General features: G+C 34.2%; 1 protein-coding gene across 1 annotated transcript; it reads left to right on the plus strand.

Annotated features, from left to right (window-relative positions):
- Positions 1-3,816: 3,816 nt before the first annotated feature.
- LOC127969298 (uncharacterized) lies at positions 3,817-11,617 on the plus strand. Its single transcript, XM_052571149.1, has 7 exons — positions 3,817-3,860; positions 4,316-4,519; positions 9,444-10,051; positions 10,195-10,261; positions 10,430-10,594; positions 10,654-10,706; positions 11,564-11,617. Exons 3-7 carry the CDS (start codon positions 9,662-9,664, stop codon positions 11,615-11,617), a joined length of 729 nt encoding a protein of 242 aa, XP_052427109.1. The 5' UTR covers positions 3,817-3,860; positions 4,316-4,519; positions 9,444-9,661.
- Positions 11,618-19,002: the final 7,385 nt, after the last annotated feature.

Raw genomic sequence — 19,002 nt, forward strand, 5'->3', positions numbered from 1 at the left:
TGTTGCACTTTACACTTTGGAAAAGTTATATATATATTTTAAATATGAGCTGGTCTACAAGCTGGGATTGGTAATGCTGCACTGTAATCATAGTTATTTATTTCTATTTTTTCATTATATTTTACTATATTATATTGGTTTGAGACTGAGTGTATTTTATTTAGTGGAGAACTCTGCAGCAGTATTTTATTTCTTATTCTTTTTAAATTTTATATATATTTTATTAAAAAGTTTTTTTTTTTTAAGTGTAAACAAATTGTTCAAAGTTTATAGTAATGAGCAACCTGCAGTTTAATGTTTCCGTTTCTTTCCCTTACTGTACCGAAAATGAACCGAACCGTGACTTTAAAACCGAGGTACGTACGGAACCGTGATTTTTGCGTACCGTTACACCCCTAGTTCACACACTTGTCTCCAGTCAGATTCAGCAGCGTTAATCTCAATCCAATCAGTTCCTGAAAGTTACTCATTTTATCATACTGAAATTTTTTACTCCAAAACTAAATTCAAAATAAATATATATATATATATATATATATATATATATATATATATATATATATATATATATATATATATATATATATTTCAGCATGAATAGTTCAATAAAAGATCGATAGAACAATCATAGTTTAAGTGCTGAAGCTGTAAGAAAACAGACTCCTTCAAAGCAAGACACAAGTACTTCAACAAAGAATAATCCAACAAAGCTCTCTGACTAGGCTTGATAAAGCACTATTGATTTTAACACTCATGCAGAGAGAACAGGAAAAGATTCACTGTCAAAATAGTCAATCTGTCAATCTGTGATTCAGAATAAAGTGTATTATGGGTACCTCTTAAAATTATCAATAAAGGAATGCATGGATGTACTGTCACTGTTGCATTTGCAGCCTATTTATTTATTTTTTATTAATTTGCACTGAAAACATGTGAATCATGCTTCGAAAGCAGGATTTGGTTTTGCAGTTGTTTTTTATCTTAGGTATAGACCCATGAAAGCATAAATCATGAAATTCCCTTCACTTCACCCAAACATTCTGCTATGTATATCTGTCCTCCTAATCCGGTTAGGCTTCTTTTATCAAACATAGAAATATGAGTCAGCCCTTTTTTTCCACACATCATCATATTTTTCTGGATTAAGTTCAGTGTCACACTGTGTAACAGATATCTGAGAGCAGAATGTTATTTCGATGGCAGCAAATGTGCCTGCTCTCTATTCCTGTGATGATGGGACTTTTCTTCTCAATGTTACTCTGAGTCTGACACTAACACAAAAGAGCTGATAGCATGACTGCACCACTGGAAAATAGACAAATTCTCACGTCAAAATGGCCATCTCAGATTTGTCAATTCAGTGCCATTAATCCGCTCACAGAGTCTCCTCAGGTATCTCATATAAATTTATATTTTTAATGCAATCCACAAGGCAGCAGGTTCAGCTGAAGTACATTTTGATCCTGACAGAACTGTCTGCTAGCCTTCTTATCCTTCAACACTGCCTCTGAATTTGCATTAACACTGATTCCTTAAGCTAGACACCAGACATGTCTTACAGCTTTTTACCCAATCAGCAACAACTAATTTTGTGTTCCAACAAACATGAGACGGACAGCTTAAAGAACAGTGGGTCTTGATACAAATATGACATTGCTAATGTTGCTCTCCATTAACATGCATTTATATAAAAAATGGAGAATCTCATAAACTGTTGAAATTTTGTTGCTATATAAAGAACATGAAGCACATTTTATGCAGTGTGAAATCAAAAAGAGAAAAAAAGAATCCATCTTTTTTTTTTTTTTTTTTTTTTTGGCATGCTCAATAATGATTCACAGGTGACCTGTAAGGCCCCTTTAAACAAAATGTAAAATAAGTCTCTTATGTCCCCAGACCGTGTATCTGCACTTTTAGCTTAAAATACCTGACGGATAATTTTTTTATAGCTTCTTAAAATTGCCATTTTTGGTTTGGCCGAAAACATATAGTTTATGTATTTTTTCCCATTAAATGCAAATGAGCTGATGCTTCTGGCCCACTTTTCACAAAAGGGCGGACTTTTTCCCTTAGATGATGTGTACATAGGGAGAAATCTGGAATCACTTGTTCTGAGAGACTGTTCATGATTTATTAGGATTATTAAAAAAAATGAGTGTGTGGATTTTTACCATTATAGGCTGGTTGTTTTCGCACACTGCGGTCACACAACTGTGTTCAAACAATTTATAAAAGTGATTTGTCCATAATAGGTCCCCTTTAAATGTGATTAAATTTAGCTATTTTAAATACTGTATGAATACACTCTGTCAGATGATTTTTTTAAATAATGTAGTGCATGTTTAAGCCTATTAGTTTCAATTATTCAACTGAAGCATTAAAATGCAAAACAAATATGTTCACAAATATATTCATCTGAGTCTTAAAAAAAGAATCTGTAAATGGAAGATGGTGCTCTGGAAATGGAGCACCCTGCAGGGCTTCGTATTACACGAAAGGTTTTTTTGGCACCAATCCTTGCACTGTGAAAATATAACTGAACCCAAATAAAAGGGTAGAAAAGCTACTTTGCCATGTTGGGTAGCTGCATGTACTGTATGTGCTGGAGGCTGCCTGCACTATTCTAATTCCTTTGAGTCTTTGTCTTTATTGTGACAGATTCACTTTTCTGTCTATTTGTTTGCTTTATATTTCTTAAAATCATTTTATACACCATCATTTATGTCTATAATATGTGAATATATCCCCTATCACTGTTAAAAATTACCAGCATTTCACAATAATTAACAGTATTATTTTACAGTAACTTGTTGTAATTAAGTTTCCCTGTAATATCCCAATGAATACCTGTAAAAAACTAAAGTATCCTTGGATTTTACAGCATTTAACTCCTATTTTACAGTAAAATCTTGCTATCTAAAACCTACTGTTATATCACAACAAGGTCTGTAATATCACAGCAACACAGTGTAAAAAATAAGTATTTCACAGCAGTAAACAGTATTATTACAGTGAAATATTGTATTGAAATGTGCCCTGGGAAGTCACATGACATAACCGATCTGTTTTGAATTGAAAGCGCTGTTGTCGTGTCCCTCTTCTATTCCGGGCTGAATGGAGAAGGTGAGCAGCATGCATGTTTGCAGCACTTACACCCATGTTATTTTAATATAATTATAATATATACTTTCAAATAAACGTTTATCGCATGACACAGTTCACATTTTGTTAGCAAGTGCCCGGAATTGTTGAAAGTTATCTCACAGCATTTGCTAATAGTAGTAACGTAATGTAAGTTAGAGTTTCGCTATAATGTTTCATGTCACTATTTTATACTAGTTTATAAAACCATTGATGGGACAAACATTGCTATATGTGCACATTTCTGTAATTAGTCAAGGTTATCATAGATTAGCAGGGCTAACCGTTAGCTGTTTAACTTGAATGACTTAGTGATTCAAACGGTCCATGATTTTTTTCCCCAGCGGATATAACTTACAACCGTTCACATTTTGTTAGCAAGTGCCCAGCTTTTTTTTGAAAATTCTCTCACAGCATTTGCTAATAGTAGTAATGTTAGTAATGACGAGAGTTTCGCTATAATTTTGCATGTCAATATCACCGTTAAGACAAATTTGGTATTTGTAAAGTTTATAAAACCAGTAATGGGACAAACTTTACTATTTATGTGTGCAAATTTCTGTAATTAGTTAAGGTTATTATAGATTAGCAGGGCTTACCGTTAGCTGTTTAACTTTAATAACTTATTGATTCAAACGGTCCATTAATTTTTTTTCTTCTTTTTCTTTTTTTTCCAGCAGGTATCCTAGTTACAACATGACTGAGCTAAGTTAACTGGAGTAAGTTATTCTCACGTTGTGTTGGACAACGGGAGGGTTTTAACACTAGGGTTCCCACTTGTCCTGATATGAATGAATAATAATTGTAAAAGTTGTAAATGCAATTTACATTGAGTTAGCAATCTCAAAGTGCTACAGAAAAAAAAAAAACACTATATATATATATATATATATATATATATATATATATATATATATATATATATATATATATATATACACATCTTTAATTTTTGACATCCGGCTAGAATTAAATTACAATAATAAATGATCATATTCTGCATTCAAACTGAAATTCTTATTGTTGGTTGCCTTTGTGTAATTTCTCCTTTTTCTTTCCCTATCTTTCCTTTTATTACTTCTTTCCTTTAAGTAATCCTTACATTAGCTGTACGCTTCTGTCATAAGTGCCACAATGGTGACATGTTTTCTAATCATCCCACCCACATTTTCAGGAACCTTCCAAAATCATTTGGCGACACTGGCAAGCACGGTGATACTGCTGGAGACGGATGTCACTCTCTTCTGCAACATGTAAAAATGAGAGTGGAGTAAAAAAATAGGAATAAAGCTCTTGCTCAATGCTGCAGAGAAAGAAGACCGCGCACTGGAATGGCAGGAGGGGCCAGACTGGCAAGAGGTCCTGTTGACCAATACAGGTATGTGGCAATATGTATGTGGGAATATACATGTAAAGTCTGTCAATATTTGTTTGAAAGCATTGTATATGACCATGAATAACACTGAAACAGGACAAAACATACTTTTCTCTTGACTAGTTTATTGATACTTTGACATGGGCCCTTTTCACAGCAATCATGTTGCGATGTTAATAGTGTAGTAAACACAGGTGTAATTACCTGTGATTATGGACTTGTTCCATTTAGGATTTATCTGAGCCATCTGATATTGTGCATAGTAGCTCTCTGGCATGCATGGTTGTGATACACTAAATACATTGACCTTAAAGGGATATTCCACCTCCCCTTGAGTAAAACAATTGATTTTTACCTTTCTCCCGTTCATCCAGTCATTCCCTGAGTTTGGCGATACCACATATAACTTCAGCCTAGCATAGATCATCGGATTGGATTAGACCATTAGCATCTCGCCCTAAAAGTGACTAAGATTTCAAGAATTTTTCCTATTTAAAAGTAGTTTCTTCTCAAGTTAGAACATGCAATAAAAGTAAGGGAAAATGAAATGTGGTGATTTTCTAGGCTGATCTGACATGGAACTAGGGCTGCAACTAACGATTATTTTGATAATCGATTAATCTGTCGATTATTTTTACGATTAATCGATTAATCGGTTTATGTACTTATATTTTAGTTTTTTCCATTTTTTCCCCAAGTAAATTATTAATAAAGGGTCTTTATCATTCAGCATAGATTTTTAAGAGATTTTAACCATTTTGCATTGTCATATCCTCATCAAAAATATACCTGGAGTTGTTTTATTATGTTAGTAATCCTTTGTCGAACTCTTCTGCAATCAAAACACTGACCCATACTCTAGCAAAATTCACAAGGAGATTTCAAATATTGTTTTCACCATGGCAGTCCTTAGAGCTCCTAAAGTAGTTTAACATCCCAAACAAAGCTTAAGGAATCTTTGAGAACATATTTTCACGAAGTATAAGGATAAAACAGAATAAAATTGCAGTGCATTGTATTTTATTATTTACTGGGAAAAAGCTTTATAGCTTATGCTGTGAAATTGTAAACAATCCTTCGAAAAAAAAAAGTGCCAATGGCATGAAACCTGAATGGAACTCACAATTTAAAGTAAAATCCATCAGAAGGTTGTCCAGAAAAAAAAAAAATTGGGACACACACAAAAAACCTTCTGTGTGAAAAAGAGCAGTGAATACTTAGAAAAGAAGTGCATTTTAAATATACTCAAACATTTACCTCTCTCATTCAGTCATAATTAGGCTGCAAGTCTGAATTATGAACTGGTAAACGACAAACTGATCACATAACATGTTTGTAAAGCTTTAAATGTTAACTGTTAAAAAGCAATGGTATCAGCTTTTACGACTAAACATTTGCAAACAACCTTGTACTGGAGAATCTGCACAAATAAAATTCTTAGGGGCCGTTCACATATCGCACCTAAAAACGCGTGGAAAACGCTAGTCGCGCCGCTTTCTCCTTCTTTCCAAAGCGCTCGGGCAGAAGCGCCCCTGAGGCGTCTGCCTTTGCTAAGCAACCATGACGTGCCCTCTCCATGAAGACCCGGAAATTTCAGCAAAGGATAAATGGATGCGGTGTGGACGCGCCTGGAAAAACGGGCGCATTGCACCGCGTGCGTGTCGCGACCGCGTCGCTTCCATTATGAGAGTGCATACTGCGCGCCTACATAGGAAATAACGAACTTGAGCACGCAAAAGACACGATATGTGAACGGCCCCTTAAACAGTTCAGTAGTGCAGAATTTACAGGTTACTCTTCATTTTGAAGGCTCAAAGTAAAGTACTCCCACTTCCCGCTGAATGCTGCAGAGACGCTGTTCGGGAAGCACGTGACATAAAACGAGGCCAGCTATTGGCTATTCGCTACTTCACCTGCTGTACTGGCTGAGTAAAACCTCCGGTGGCTCATTACCCTTGTCAAAAAATCCTATTGGAATTTCACTTTGTCCTATTGGATCCTACTGGATTCTTAAAATCCTATTGGACATTCTGATTGATTTTAATGGAATTTCACTTTGTCCTATTGGATCCTACTGGATTCTTAAAATCCTATTGGACATTCTGATTGATTTTAATGGAATTTCACTTTGTCCTATTGGATCCTACTGGATTCTTAAAATCCTATTGGACATTCTGATTGATTTTAATGGAATTTAACTTTGTCCTATTGGATCCTATTGGATTCTTAAAATCCTATTGGACATTCTGATTGATTTTAATGGAATTTCACTTTGTCCTGTAGGATTTTATTTGATGTTTAGAATCTTATTGGATATTGTGTTTAATTTAATGGGATTTAATTTTTTCATGTGATCTTTTATTGATTTGTATTGGACATTGTGATTTTTAAATGGAAATTCACTTTGTCCTGTAGGATCTTATTTGATTCTGTTAATTACTTTTTAAGAGTAACTTAACTTTTTTAGAGTAGCACTGTGTATGTGTGTGTGTGTGTGTGTGTGTGTGTGTGTGTGTATTTATAACCCATAAAAATGCAGCCTACATATACACAAATATATATATATATATATATATATATATATATATATATATATATATATATATATATATATATATATATATATATACATATATATATATATATATACATATATATATATATAAATCAAAATACAGTAAGGAAAATATTTTAATTGATATAATATCTGAATAAGTTAAAATGTATTACATGTGACTAAGAATTCATAGAAACACAAACATCTATAATGGTTTTGTCGTGACGCTTCCCCTTTAAGAAATCCGAACGTAGTAGTGCGCGTGACACTGTAGCGTGCATAATTTGAACGGTAACGGTCAGGTGAGGAAGCTGATAAATCGAGTGATTAACGTTGTTAAACTTGTTAAAAATGTATTGAAAGACTCTAAAAAGTATATTATATTATTATATTAAATAATAATGTATGCCATTTATAATAAAATCGAGTACAAAATGCCTGTTCTGCCAACATTTTGAGCGTTTTGAATTGTGCTTTACGGTTTTGTGTACCGCTTTATTTGTATTGATGGATTAATATGTTCTGCTGTGCAGGTTAGGTTTTATGTTCCAGTTAAAAAGTTTGACATGATACAGTTCTCCCGTGATATTTGTGTGTACATGAAGACACGCATGACAAGAGAATAGATGGCGAATAGATGGCGTCTTCCGTTATTACTGTCAATCGAAGCAATGAGTCCAGAAAAATTTAGCAGATTTACCGGCGTAATATTTAACACTCGCGTTTGTCATTTCTGAAATGGTAAATGTGGACGTTTGGTCCTCTTAGATTAACAAAGATTTTTTTCAAATTGTGAATAGATTTTGTAGAGAAGCTGAGAAAAGTGCTCTCCCCTTAAAGCACAGTACGACTCGAAATGACTGAGCTGGCTTATCTAAAACCAGGAAGTAATCGTGCATATGTTCATGTGACAGAGCATTATTGCTTTGAAATATATTTGATACAATATTTTTCAGTTTTTTTTTTCTCTGTTTTTACATTACACACAAATAGTACTGTATTAAATGAAATGAACAGTTTAAGTTCCCTTTGAGGTGTATTATACTGAGTTACAATATCATATTCTACATATTGTTTGATGTTTTATTGTTCTGTGTTGTGATGTGATTGTATTTGCTATTATTATTATTATTATTATTATTGTTGTTGTTACAGTAAAGTGTTATTTTTATATTCAACTTCTGGTCTCCTGTATACACTTTATATGTTCCTCCTCACTATAGATATGTTCCTCCCTTTGGGTATAGAACTGGTTTAGTGTGAATAATTTACATTGGAAGCACAAGTTCTACATATTGTGTGTGCGTGTGATCAATTCATTACCAGTCCCTTAGAAATTTTTGCACTAATGCTGTATTGCTGCACAAATCACCTCTTATGTTTTTTACAATGTTACTGAAGGTCGTGCAACGTACAATGAACAATGTCTTCATCAGGGTGAGTTTAGGCAAACTGCAAGTACTATTTGTTCATAAAACAAATACAATGGAAAAGTGTACCTTTAGAATAAAAAAAAAAATCCCATATAAACAGTCACCCAACTGGATCCCATTAAAATCCTATAGGAATGATCCTACAGGATATTTATGTCTTGTCCTACAAGACTATTCCTATCAGAATCCTATAGGAACGGTTCCAAAATATGATAGAAAATCCAATTAGAATCCTGTACAGTTTTCTTATTGGAATCCTTTAGGATTTTTTGACAAGGGTACTGCCACACTTTGGTCACCGCAGATTTGAAATATGCACGAAATGAGCCGCTTATGGCAAATAAAATTTATTTAGCGACGAATCGATTACTAAATTAGTTGACAACTATTTTAATAATCGATTTTAATCGATTAAATCGATTCGTTGTTTCAGCTCTACATGGAACTATACTCTCATTCTGGTGTAATAATCAAGGAACGTTGCTAACTTACCATGGGCGCAGTGATATCACGCAGCAAGGGACAACTTTTAAATAGGACAAATTCCTGAAATCTTAGTCACTTTGCGGGCGAGATGATAAAGGTCTAATCCGATCCAATGATCTATGCTATAGGCTGGAGCTATACATGGTATCGCCAGACTAAGGAAACTGCTGGATGAACGGGAGAAAGGTAAAAATCAATTGTTTTACTTGAGGGGCGGTGGAAAATGAGCTTAATTCCCCAAATGGTAGAATATCCCTTTAATTAGTTTGATAAAATACACCTGTGTTTACAACACTATTACACTGTAACATAACTTCTGTGGGATGGGTCTATTTAAACAGTCACAACAGGGAATCAAACTGCTGACCATTCAGTCATGAGATGACTTGCTCCAACTTCTGAGTTATAACCATCCCCAATAGTATTGTTACTCTGTGATGCCCACTCCTAGGTGTGTCAGGTGGGGCCCAGCAGATTTGCCAGAGGGGGAGACAGAGGCAACGTTGGAGAATATAAAGAGGGATCTGCTGATCATCTACTCAGGCATGCCATCTACTCTCTTTTTGGGTAATTTTGTTTAGAATTTAGTAATTTGTCAAGATCTGAACACTGTGTGTGTTGGGCGGCTACAAGACCAAATTGTTACTTGGGTACTAACAATACATTTGTATGTCTGTGTACACAGAGGAAGGAATGAGTGGGGCAGAGAGAGCAGAACCAATGATGGAAAAGACATGCATCATCCTGCGGAAATACCTTAACAAAGTGCCTGCTGCAGTGATGTCTGAGATCAAACAGGAATGGCCATTTCTCTTCTCTCAGAAATGCCTATTCTCACACTTAGACCTCCTGATGGACGTTGATGTCCTTCAGAAGCTACAGGAGGCAATTAGTCGAAGAGGACAGACCATCCTGGATTACTGTGCAACACTGGACAACCCAAAGATCCGTGATGTTCTGGCCTGCTATGATCCAGACTCTGACAAGGCTGCCTGCATCCTGCTGCTCCTAATGTTGTACTTCAAAGAGCCGAAAGAGAGTTTGATGCTTGAAGTTCATGTAAGATTTTTTATTCAAATATTTAAAATGCAAAATGAGTGATTACATTATCAACATATACCTCGCATGATTTACTACCTCTGACCAATGAACATTTATCCTTTATCCTAAATCCATGCTATTGTGTGTTAACTATGTTACAGCCATGTGCCACTGCTGTGGACGTCAATACTGCAGAACTCCCCGGAACCCCCTGCTTGATCATTCAAGGTAATGTTACTTTGATCTAGTACCGATATTTCTAACTCATTATTTTGTTTTCATTCTAGAAATCTAAATGACCACAATTAATAATAATAATTACATTTGTATAGCCCTTTGTATCTTAAGCAGATCCAAAGTGCTCATAACACATAATGTTGTATCTGTTCATTTCAGGTGACATGATGAAGCCCTCTGGATGGCTTATATCCATCAAGGGACATGTCGTGATGGGCCCAAACCCTTTATTTTTACATGGAGTAGCACTTTCTTCAGCAGCTATTACGTATTCAACCTTGAGTATCCTACCGCTGGATCTTCGACGCTGGAGTTCATTCAAAGGTATTTGAGATATTTTAAGGTATTTAAGATCACGTTTAATCTTGTAATTCACATTATAGTACAGGCTTCCAACTCAATGATTGTCTTGAGGGCAAAAATGCTGACAAACGAGGTACATGAGGCTAGCCTGGTGAGACCATCCTGATCTCGCAAACTCATTCAATTTCGCTCTGCAGATCAATCTGGGTTTCTACACATGTTGTGCTGACAAAAACCTGCCGGTCCAATCACAGCTATTTATTTTAGTTTTTTTTTTTTTTGCAGCGGTAGTTGTCAGGCTCAGTTTTGAGTAGCCTTGTTCTTTTTGTAATTTTTCCAGACAACTTTGCACTACAATGCTGTTGCGTGTGACTCTTGAAGTACTTGGCATCTGCTGTACAATTGAAAAATATTTTTTTTTTAATAAATATGCCATTGGGCTAACGTTGACTTTACCTCAGAGTTGTTTGTTGGGGGGAGGGGGTTAATTGTACAATGATTGTAAATTCACAGTAAATGGAAGCTTCATCTGCATTACTTTTACAGTAAGTTATTGGACAATTTTAGCATGACTTCCACAGTATACATTGTAAATTCACAGTAAAGTATTGTCAAATTGTACATTATTTTCACACTACACACTGTAAAAGTACAGGGCCTTGTTGTAATGATGTACAGCAAAAGATTGTAATTCCCCAGTAATGTACTGTAATATCACAGTAATGCTGTGTCACTGAAGCTGTGAAGTTACAGTATACAGTTGTGCTTTTACAACAATGCATTGTAATATCACAGATATAAAATTACAGTAAATTGCTGTGACTATATTTCACAGTATATTGCTGTAATCCTTACTGTGAAAGTCATGCAAAATTTATCCAATTATTTATTGTAAATTTACAACGAAAAATTTTGCAGTATAGTATTCTACAATAAGAACAATCTGAGCACCTTGTTATCACTAGTTTTGTTCTCGATGTTTCTGTGCAGGTACCCACGATCCTGAAGGGCAACGAGAGCAGTTGTGCTGCACGTGGGGGTTAATGAGACCAAGCTGAGGCAGACAGAGATGCTGAAGAGGGACTTCAGGAGCCTGATCAAGACGGTACGCAGCACATCAACCGTAACGACGATCATCATGTCATGACCACTTCCCAAATATAGATGAAGACAAGAAAGGTTTAGTAGTCTTTTTGCTTTAAACTAACGGTTATTGTCATTGTGTAAAGAACAGAAACTGCTCTTTGTTAATGATTGGAATCTTTTCTAAGAGCGACCTAGGCTTTTTCGCGCTGATGGCCTGCACCTCAGCAGAGTAGGAGCAGAACTCTTCTCAAATAACTACTATGATGGCTTTTGTCCTAGCCACTTAAATGACAGAAGTACTTGTGCTGTCCAATCTATAAAGACTGTGTCTGTTCCCCGAATAGTGAGGTCAAAATATAAATTGAATCCAGGCTCTAGAAAATTTTTTATCATGAACCAGAAAAATGTAAAATAAATATAAACCATTTTTTTATTTTAAGTTTGGACTCCTAAACATTAGATCACTCACACCCAAAGCAGTTACTGTTAATTAAATGATCACAAATAATAGTTTTGATGTACTCTGCTTCACTGAAACCTGGCTCGAACAAAATTATTATATTGGTCTACTCCACCAAGCTACTGTTATAAGCATGTGCCCCGTCAGACTGGTTGTGGAGATTTTAACATTTGCGATGATAATACAAATTATGCATTAGGACTTGTGTTTACTGACCTAATAAACTCTTTTGGAGTCAAGCAAAACATCACCAGGCCCACTCATCATTTAAATCATATGCTAGATTGAATTATATCAATACATAACGAGTTGATCTTACTGATATAGATATCGTACCTTAAAGTTACAATGTTACTGACCAATTCCTTGTATGCTGCGTATTACTGATATTAACTGGCTCCACGTTACCGTCTTGGCAGAACTATTGTTCCAGCCACCAAAGATAGATTAACAAATAACCTGCCTGATTTATATCAACTGGTCTGTGTACCCATAAACACAACAAGACAAAAAGACTGGCAACGTGGCCACTATCTTCTCTAATACATTAGAAGCTGTTGCCCCTATCAAATTGAAAAAGGTTAGAGAAAAATGTAATGTGCCATGGTAAAACACTATTACTCATTCTCTCAAGAAAGAAACCAGTAATCTTGAGCACAAATGGAGAAAAACGAACTTAAAAGTTATTAGAATTGAGTAGAAAAACAGTATGTCAAGCTATAGACAGGCTCTACAAACTGCCAGGACCGAACATATCCGCAAACTCATACAAAACAATCAAAACAATCCAAGGTTTTTATTTGTCATAGTGGCTAGGTTAACAAATATCCAGACGCCACCCAATCTAACTATTCCCTCAGAGTTTAATAGTAATGACTTTATGAATTTCTTCACTGATAAAGTAGATAACATCAGTAATACAATAACAAATTTAGATTCTAAAGTGTCTAATACTTCAGCTTCATTCATCGCACCCAAAGAAAAAACTGCAGTTCTTTACAAATATAGGACAGGAAAAGCTAAATAAACTTACCACTGCATCTAAAACAACATTTTGCCAATTAGATACTGTACCCATTAAATTACTGCAAGAGTTCTTACCACGTCCCAAAACTATTCAAGGTGGTGGTTATTAAGTTTATTAAGAAACCACAACTAGATCCTAATGAACCGGCAAATTACAGACCCATTTCAAATCTTCCATTTACTGTATGTTTAGAATTTAAGAAAAAGTTGTGTCTGCTCAATTGTGCTCCTTCTTGCAAAAAATAAATAAATAAAATAAAAAATTCTATATATATATATATATATATTAGGGCTGCTCCGATCACGATTGGCCGATCGTTAATGCGCATCTCGTCAGTAAAGCCGGTTCTTTAATCAGCGGTAAATTCCCTCAGGTGCGTGATTTCACATAGAGCAGCTGTTACTACACAGAGCCGGTGTCCTGACATTTTATCCTACCCTGTCAGATTTTCCTACCCGGGTTTACTGCAATATTTAATGTATCTGCATTACTGTAAGGGTAGGTTTAGGGTTGGGGTAGGTGTAGACTTTAATAAAAACGCAATCTAATTGGTAGAAAATAATATTTATTTTTGGTTTCCTGTAGCTGTATCCCTTCTAGCTACAACCAATATAACACATAATTACTGTATTTGCAGTACTGTAAGGGTATGATTAGGGTTATGGTAGGTGTAGACGTTAATAAACCATAACTTACAGTAGAATTTTTCGTTGTGGAATTGTACTACCCACTGATTTAGTGGGAGGTAGGAAAATCTGACAGCGTAGGACAAATCGACAGAACACCGGCTTTACTGACGAGATGCGCATAACGATCGGCCGATCGTGATCGCAGCAGCCCTAAATATATATATATATATATATATATATATATATATATATATATATATATATATATATATATATATATATATATATATATATATATACATATATATATATAAGAATTTCAGTCAGGTGTCAAGCCCCACCATAGCACAGATCTCTGATTGACATACCGTGTTAACTAGGAATTATACAAGCTTCAGTCTGGATCCAGCCTTTACAAAGACCTGAGATGACTGAACACCTGAGAAGAGATAATTCCAACCCCACAGAAGACCTCAGATGATGCCATCCCTGAAACAACATAAACTAACAAATTTTGCTACAAGTTTGATTGCAACATATTTATTGCTGTTAATAGTATTCACCGTCTGTTTGGTAACTGAATTCTACCATACATTTCTGCCATATATACATCAATTTGACATAGTCAACACTGATAAGCTACTACTAAATTTATCTTACAAACTGAATTTTTCTGTAAAGCTGCTTTGCAACATTTTGTATCTTGGAAAAAAAAAACTCTATACCAAAACTTGAATTTAATTTAATTTAATTTTATTTTACTAACTTATTAACCTGAGACTTTTAGAATAAAAAAACTTTTGCACATTTTTGGAGACTAGTAAATTGGTTTTGTTTTGTTTTTCACAACACCCATTTTTCTTTGAATGAGCACATTACAAAGCCTTACATAAATTTGATACTGTTCAACCATAAGACTTGTTTTATACTCATTTTATTCTATATATATATATATATATATATATATATATATATATATATATATATATCACCTGTCAGCAATCACAAAATACACCAAACTTTATAACAACAAGATACCTACTTAAGTTACTCAGTAGCCTCTATTTCTATATTAAGACACAATCTTCACAGAGACATCTGACGCAATGGAGGTATAAGCTCACAACTTCTGGGGTAATTTGTCTTTGTTAACTGCTTTCCATAAAGTATAATATGACATGGTGCAATACAAAACCGTTTCAGTTATGAAGTGAAAAAAAAGCACATCTAAAAGCTAAAATGGTTGAAATTTAAGGATCTTAAGATCTATTTAGGTCTTTGCTATCATAGCTGAAACAGTCAGAAAGTGATGCGATGATCAATATGGCACATTTGTGGGACGGTGTCAGAGGGAAATGGCTCAGCCATGTAGGAGGCATGAAGGTTTTAAATGTATGGCTTATGCAGGAATGAAAACTCATTTGTTTGAAAATGTATGAGGAACCATCCCATGGAGATGTATTAAGTTTTCGGGTCAATCAGAAATCAATGACTATACAGCCATTAAGAACAGCAAATAGCCTTTGAATTCCTTTTGTAATTTTGTAAGATAGTCTGCCAGCCAGTGTTATATGCAGCTTTATGAAAAGGGTCAAAGTGTTAAAATATTGTGTGATCACATTTAATGTTGTTTTAATTTTTTCTTCTTTTTTTTCAATGTATACCTTATACATGTATATTTGCTCAATGTGACTTCTGTGTGAATGGTGCTTTATGGATTGCTACACTATTACCAATATACCATGGATCTTTTTTGTCTGCCAAAAAGGTCTGCCTAACTTTTAGTCAAATGTTACTGTACTAGTAATAGTACAACCGATAATTAATTTTCTTTTGTTAATTTACTCACCCTCAGGCCATCAAAGAAGTAGGTGACTTTCTTTCTTGAGCAGTTCTATGAAGATGAATTTTAGATAAGCCCATGGTCCTTGATGATTCAGAAAATGAAAGTCAACACTTTGAGAGTCAGAAAAGCTGAAACAGAAAACACAAAATTAAGGCTCGCAGTTCCTGACAGTAAAGCAATCCGTGTTTGCAAGAAACTGAACATTATTTAAAACATTATTTCCTGTAAATATTTAAATGAAAATAAATTCAAAGGTGGGTATTTTATCTTGTCAACTGTAGAATAAAAATAAATAAATAAATATAAACAATTTGGGCTTTGGAAAGACTGGGTTTACTTGTTCAACATAAAAAGAAATTAATGAAAGTGGCAAGACAAATGTGATTACAAGCAATGTTGCACTTTATACTGTAAGTGGCTGGGCAGCTTAAAGTTGTGCTCCTTTGGTTAGGAACTTAACATATGCACAGAATAGACTTACAACAATGATTTCTTTGTTACTGCCATTATGAAACATAAACATTAATTATCATATTACATTTAAAATATTCAATTACTTCTTAAGAATATAACATACCTCACATGTAAACAGCTAGTTAAGCTGATCAAAAGAGGCCAAAATCAAATTTTATTTGTTTGTGTGTTATGTAAAGTCATGCCTATTACATAACATGCACCAACTGTTTTGTTTCACAAACTCTTTTCTTTTTAGTGTGGGCCTGCAAATGCTTTGAATTAATTATTATACAGTAGTCTATTTTGTATACCTTGTCTCTGATCAACTGGACAAGATCAGAGAAACATCCAGGTAATGAATTTACAAGTGGTTTTCACACATTATATTTTCATTTTACACAAAGCTCTTGGGAAATGTGCCATAGAGATTAGTTACTACTTAAAGTGGGTTCTAAAATTCTTAGAGCGTTAGTGAATGCTTCTTTTTGTCATTTATTTAATTTTTTTCATTATAATTGATCATCTCTGTATAAAAATGTGAGAGAAAATGTATTTTAAAAGCAAAAAGAAGTCTAAAACCACCAGTGAATGTTTCTACTCTGTGTACATAAGTACATTTCGGCATAAAAATGTTAAGTCAAAAATGTATTTGAGAATTCTTTGACCACAAGACAATCCTTGCTTTTTTCTTTCTTTTTTTTAACTCTTTTAATATTTTTTCTTCTATTATAAATTATAATTTCTGAATAAAATATGAGTTAAAATAAGTCTAGGACCACTAGTGAATGCTTCTATTCTGCATACAAATGTACTGTACAAATGTATTTCTGCATAAAAAAAGCGAAGTGGAAACTCTATTTAAAAAGTCTTAGACCACTAATTTAAAATCTAAAATATCCTTCTAGCGTAAACATGAGTAAAAAAGAAAAAATGTACTTCAAAATCTAACATGCACTTCAGAATTCGGCTATTTTGATCAGTGGTCTAGAAATAATGCAGAAGTTCTGTTATTTCCAGGTTTAAATGTGTTTTCGAATGTGGTCTCAGACCTTTGTAGCCCGCTGCACTTGCTGCTAACTTAAGGCTTTGATAAACCAAGCTCTACTTTTTTTTTTAAGAGACTCTGCATTTTATTCAGAAGTAACACAGTGTATTAGGCCAACCGAAAGAGCCCGATGCACTGCTGTTCCCTAATAAAATGTTTTATCGACAGACACAGAGATTTAAAAAATAACCACTGGATATTACTATTAATATTTTAAAAGCAGCACGCTGTGGGGAGACCTTTATGGCAAAACTTTAGAGAAGTGCACTTCCATCAGCTCTAACTCTGGCAGCCTTGTCTACGGAGCCACTGCCTTAAAGCAGAAGACAAATGATACCACTTTCCTCTGTATGTTCAACAGTGTTAGCGCACAGAAGGGGGCATTGCGGTCTTAAGTGTAGTGGAGGATGCTGCCGATTCTTCTGGACTGAAACATCCAGGGGGAGATGAACAATAATGAGGTAAAGAAGTCCTTTGACCTTCATCACTGGGATGATCACAGTGGACTCCTGCTATACTAGATTGTGTTGGAATCTAAAACTAGACTATAACCACTGCAACACTATAAGCAACGCAATATAGAAAGCACAGTCGAAAATAGAGTTGTGCTTTACAACTTTAGATGCTCTCTGCCCATGCATGTCAAACAATGTATTTTAAATTATGTATGAATCCAATATTATTTTAGGAAAAAGTAATGGATTGCTTATTACATTTCTCACACGATTGCTAAAAAGATGGCAAAATGAGAGAGAATGCAATTAGCATGGTTACAGCTGCAAAAATGTCTACACGAGGAGCTGAAGTGTTTATTTGCTTCACATGAAGCCTTCCTCTCCAGCACAATTTGAATTCTGTGGCATACATCTTGACATGTTATGTAATTCACTAGGGATGCACAACATATCAGTACCATACCAGTTAGTGGCAAGCATTAGTGTTTTTATTTATCATATCAGTCCATACTGGTAATATTTTGGCCAAAACAAAGATATGTAAAGTGAATCATTATCAACATTAATACTATTAAATATCAATTAACCATTTTTCATTTTGTACTATGTAATGTTGTGGTGTTTAAAATTACTTAATTACTTTTAAACCTTTTCTTAGGCTGCTTTTTCTTTTTAATGCATACAAATTTAAACTGATCCATTTATGGGTTATCTACCATAAAATCAAAATAACTCATGTCTTATGCAATTCTAATGTGATACAAATTTCTTTTTAATTAATTTTGTGTTTGGGTTCCAAAATTCTGAGAGCGCAAAATAATGCTTCTTTTCTCATTTAATAAAAAATAAATTGTACATTATTAATTATGATTTCTGCATAAAAATGTCAGCGTAAATATTTTCAACGTTAAAAGATTCTAAGAACGTTCTAAGAACAGCAGTGAATGCTTCTATTCTACATAAATATGTACATTTCTGCATGAAGTCTTAAGACTACTAGCAAACACTTTTCATTTATTATGGAATATCCTTTAGCTTTTAGTGAAAATATATTAGAAAATCTAAGACGTATTTCAGAATTAGGCTATTTGATTAGTGGCCTGGTTCTGGTTCCGCTTTATTAACAGGTTTAAATGTGATTTTGTATCCCAGGTTGTTTAAAGTTATACCAACAAAATTTAAAATACCCACACCCTCATATCATTTATGTCTTTCTTTCTTATGTAAAACATAAAAGAAGTTATTTTAAAGAACGCTGGAGGCCAGAGCAACACTCGATCCCGATGACTTTCATTGTTTGAACAAAAAAATATATATAATTCTTTCAAAATATCTTCTTTTGTGCTCTATAGAAGACAGTCATACAGGTTTGAAACGACATGAGAGTGAGTAAATAATAACAGGATTTTTATTTTTGGATGAACA

Source organism: Carassius gibelio, chromosome B12 (genome assembly GCF_023724105.1).
Source record: "Carassius gibelio isolate Cgi1373 ecotype wild population from Czech Republic chromosome B12, carGib1.2-hapl.c, whole genome shotgun sequence".
Lineage (NCBI taxonomy): Eukaryota > Metazoa > Chordata > Actinopteri > Cypriniformes > Cyprinidae > Carassius > Carassius gibelio.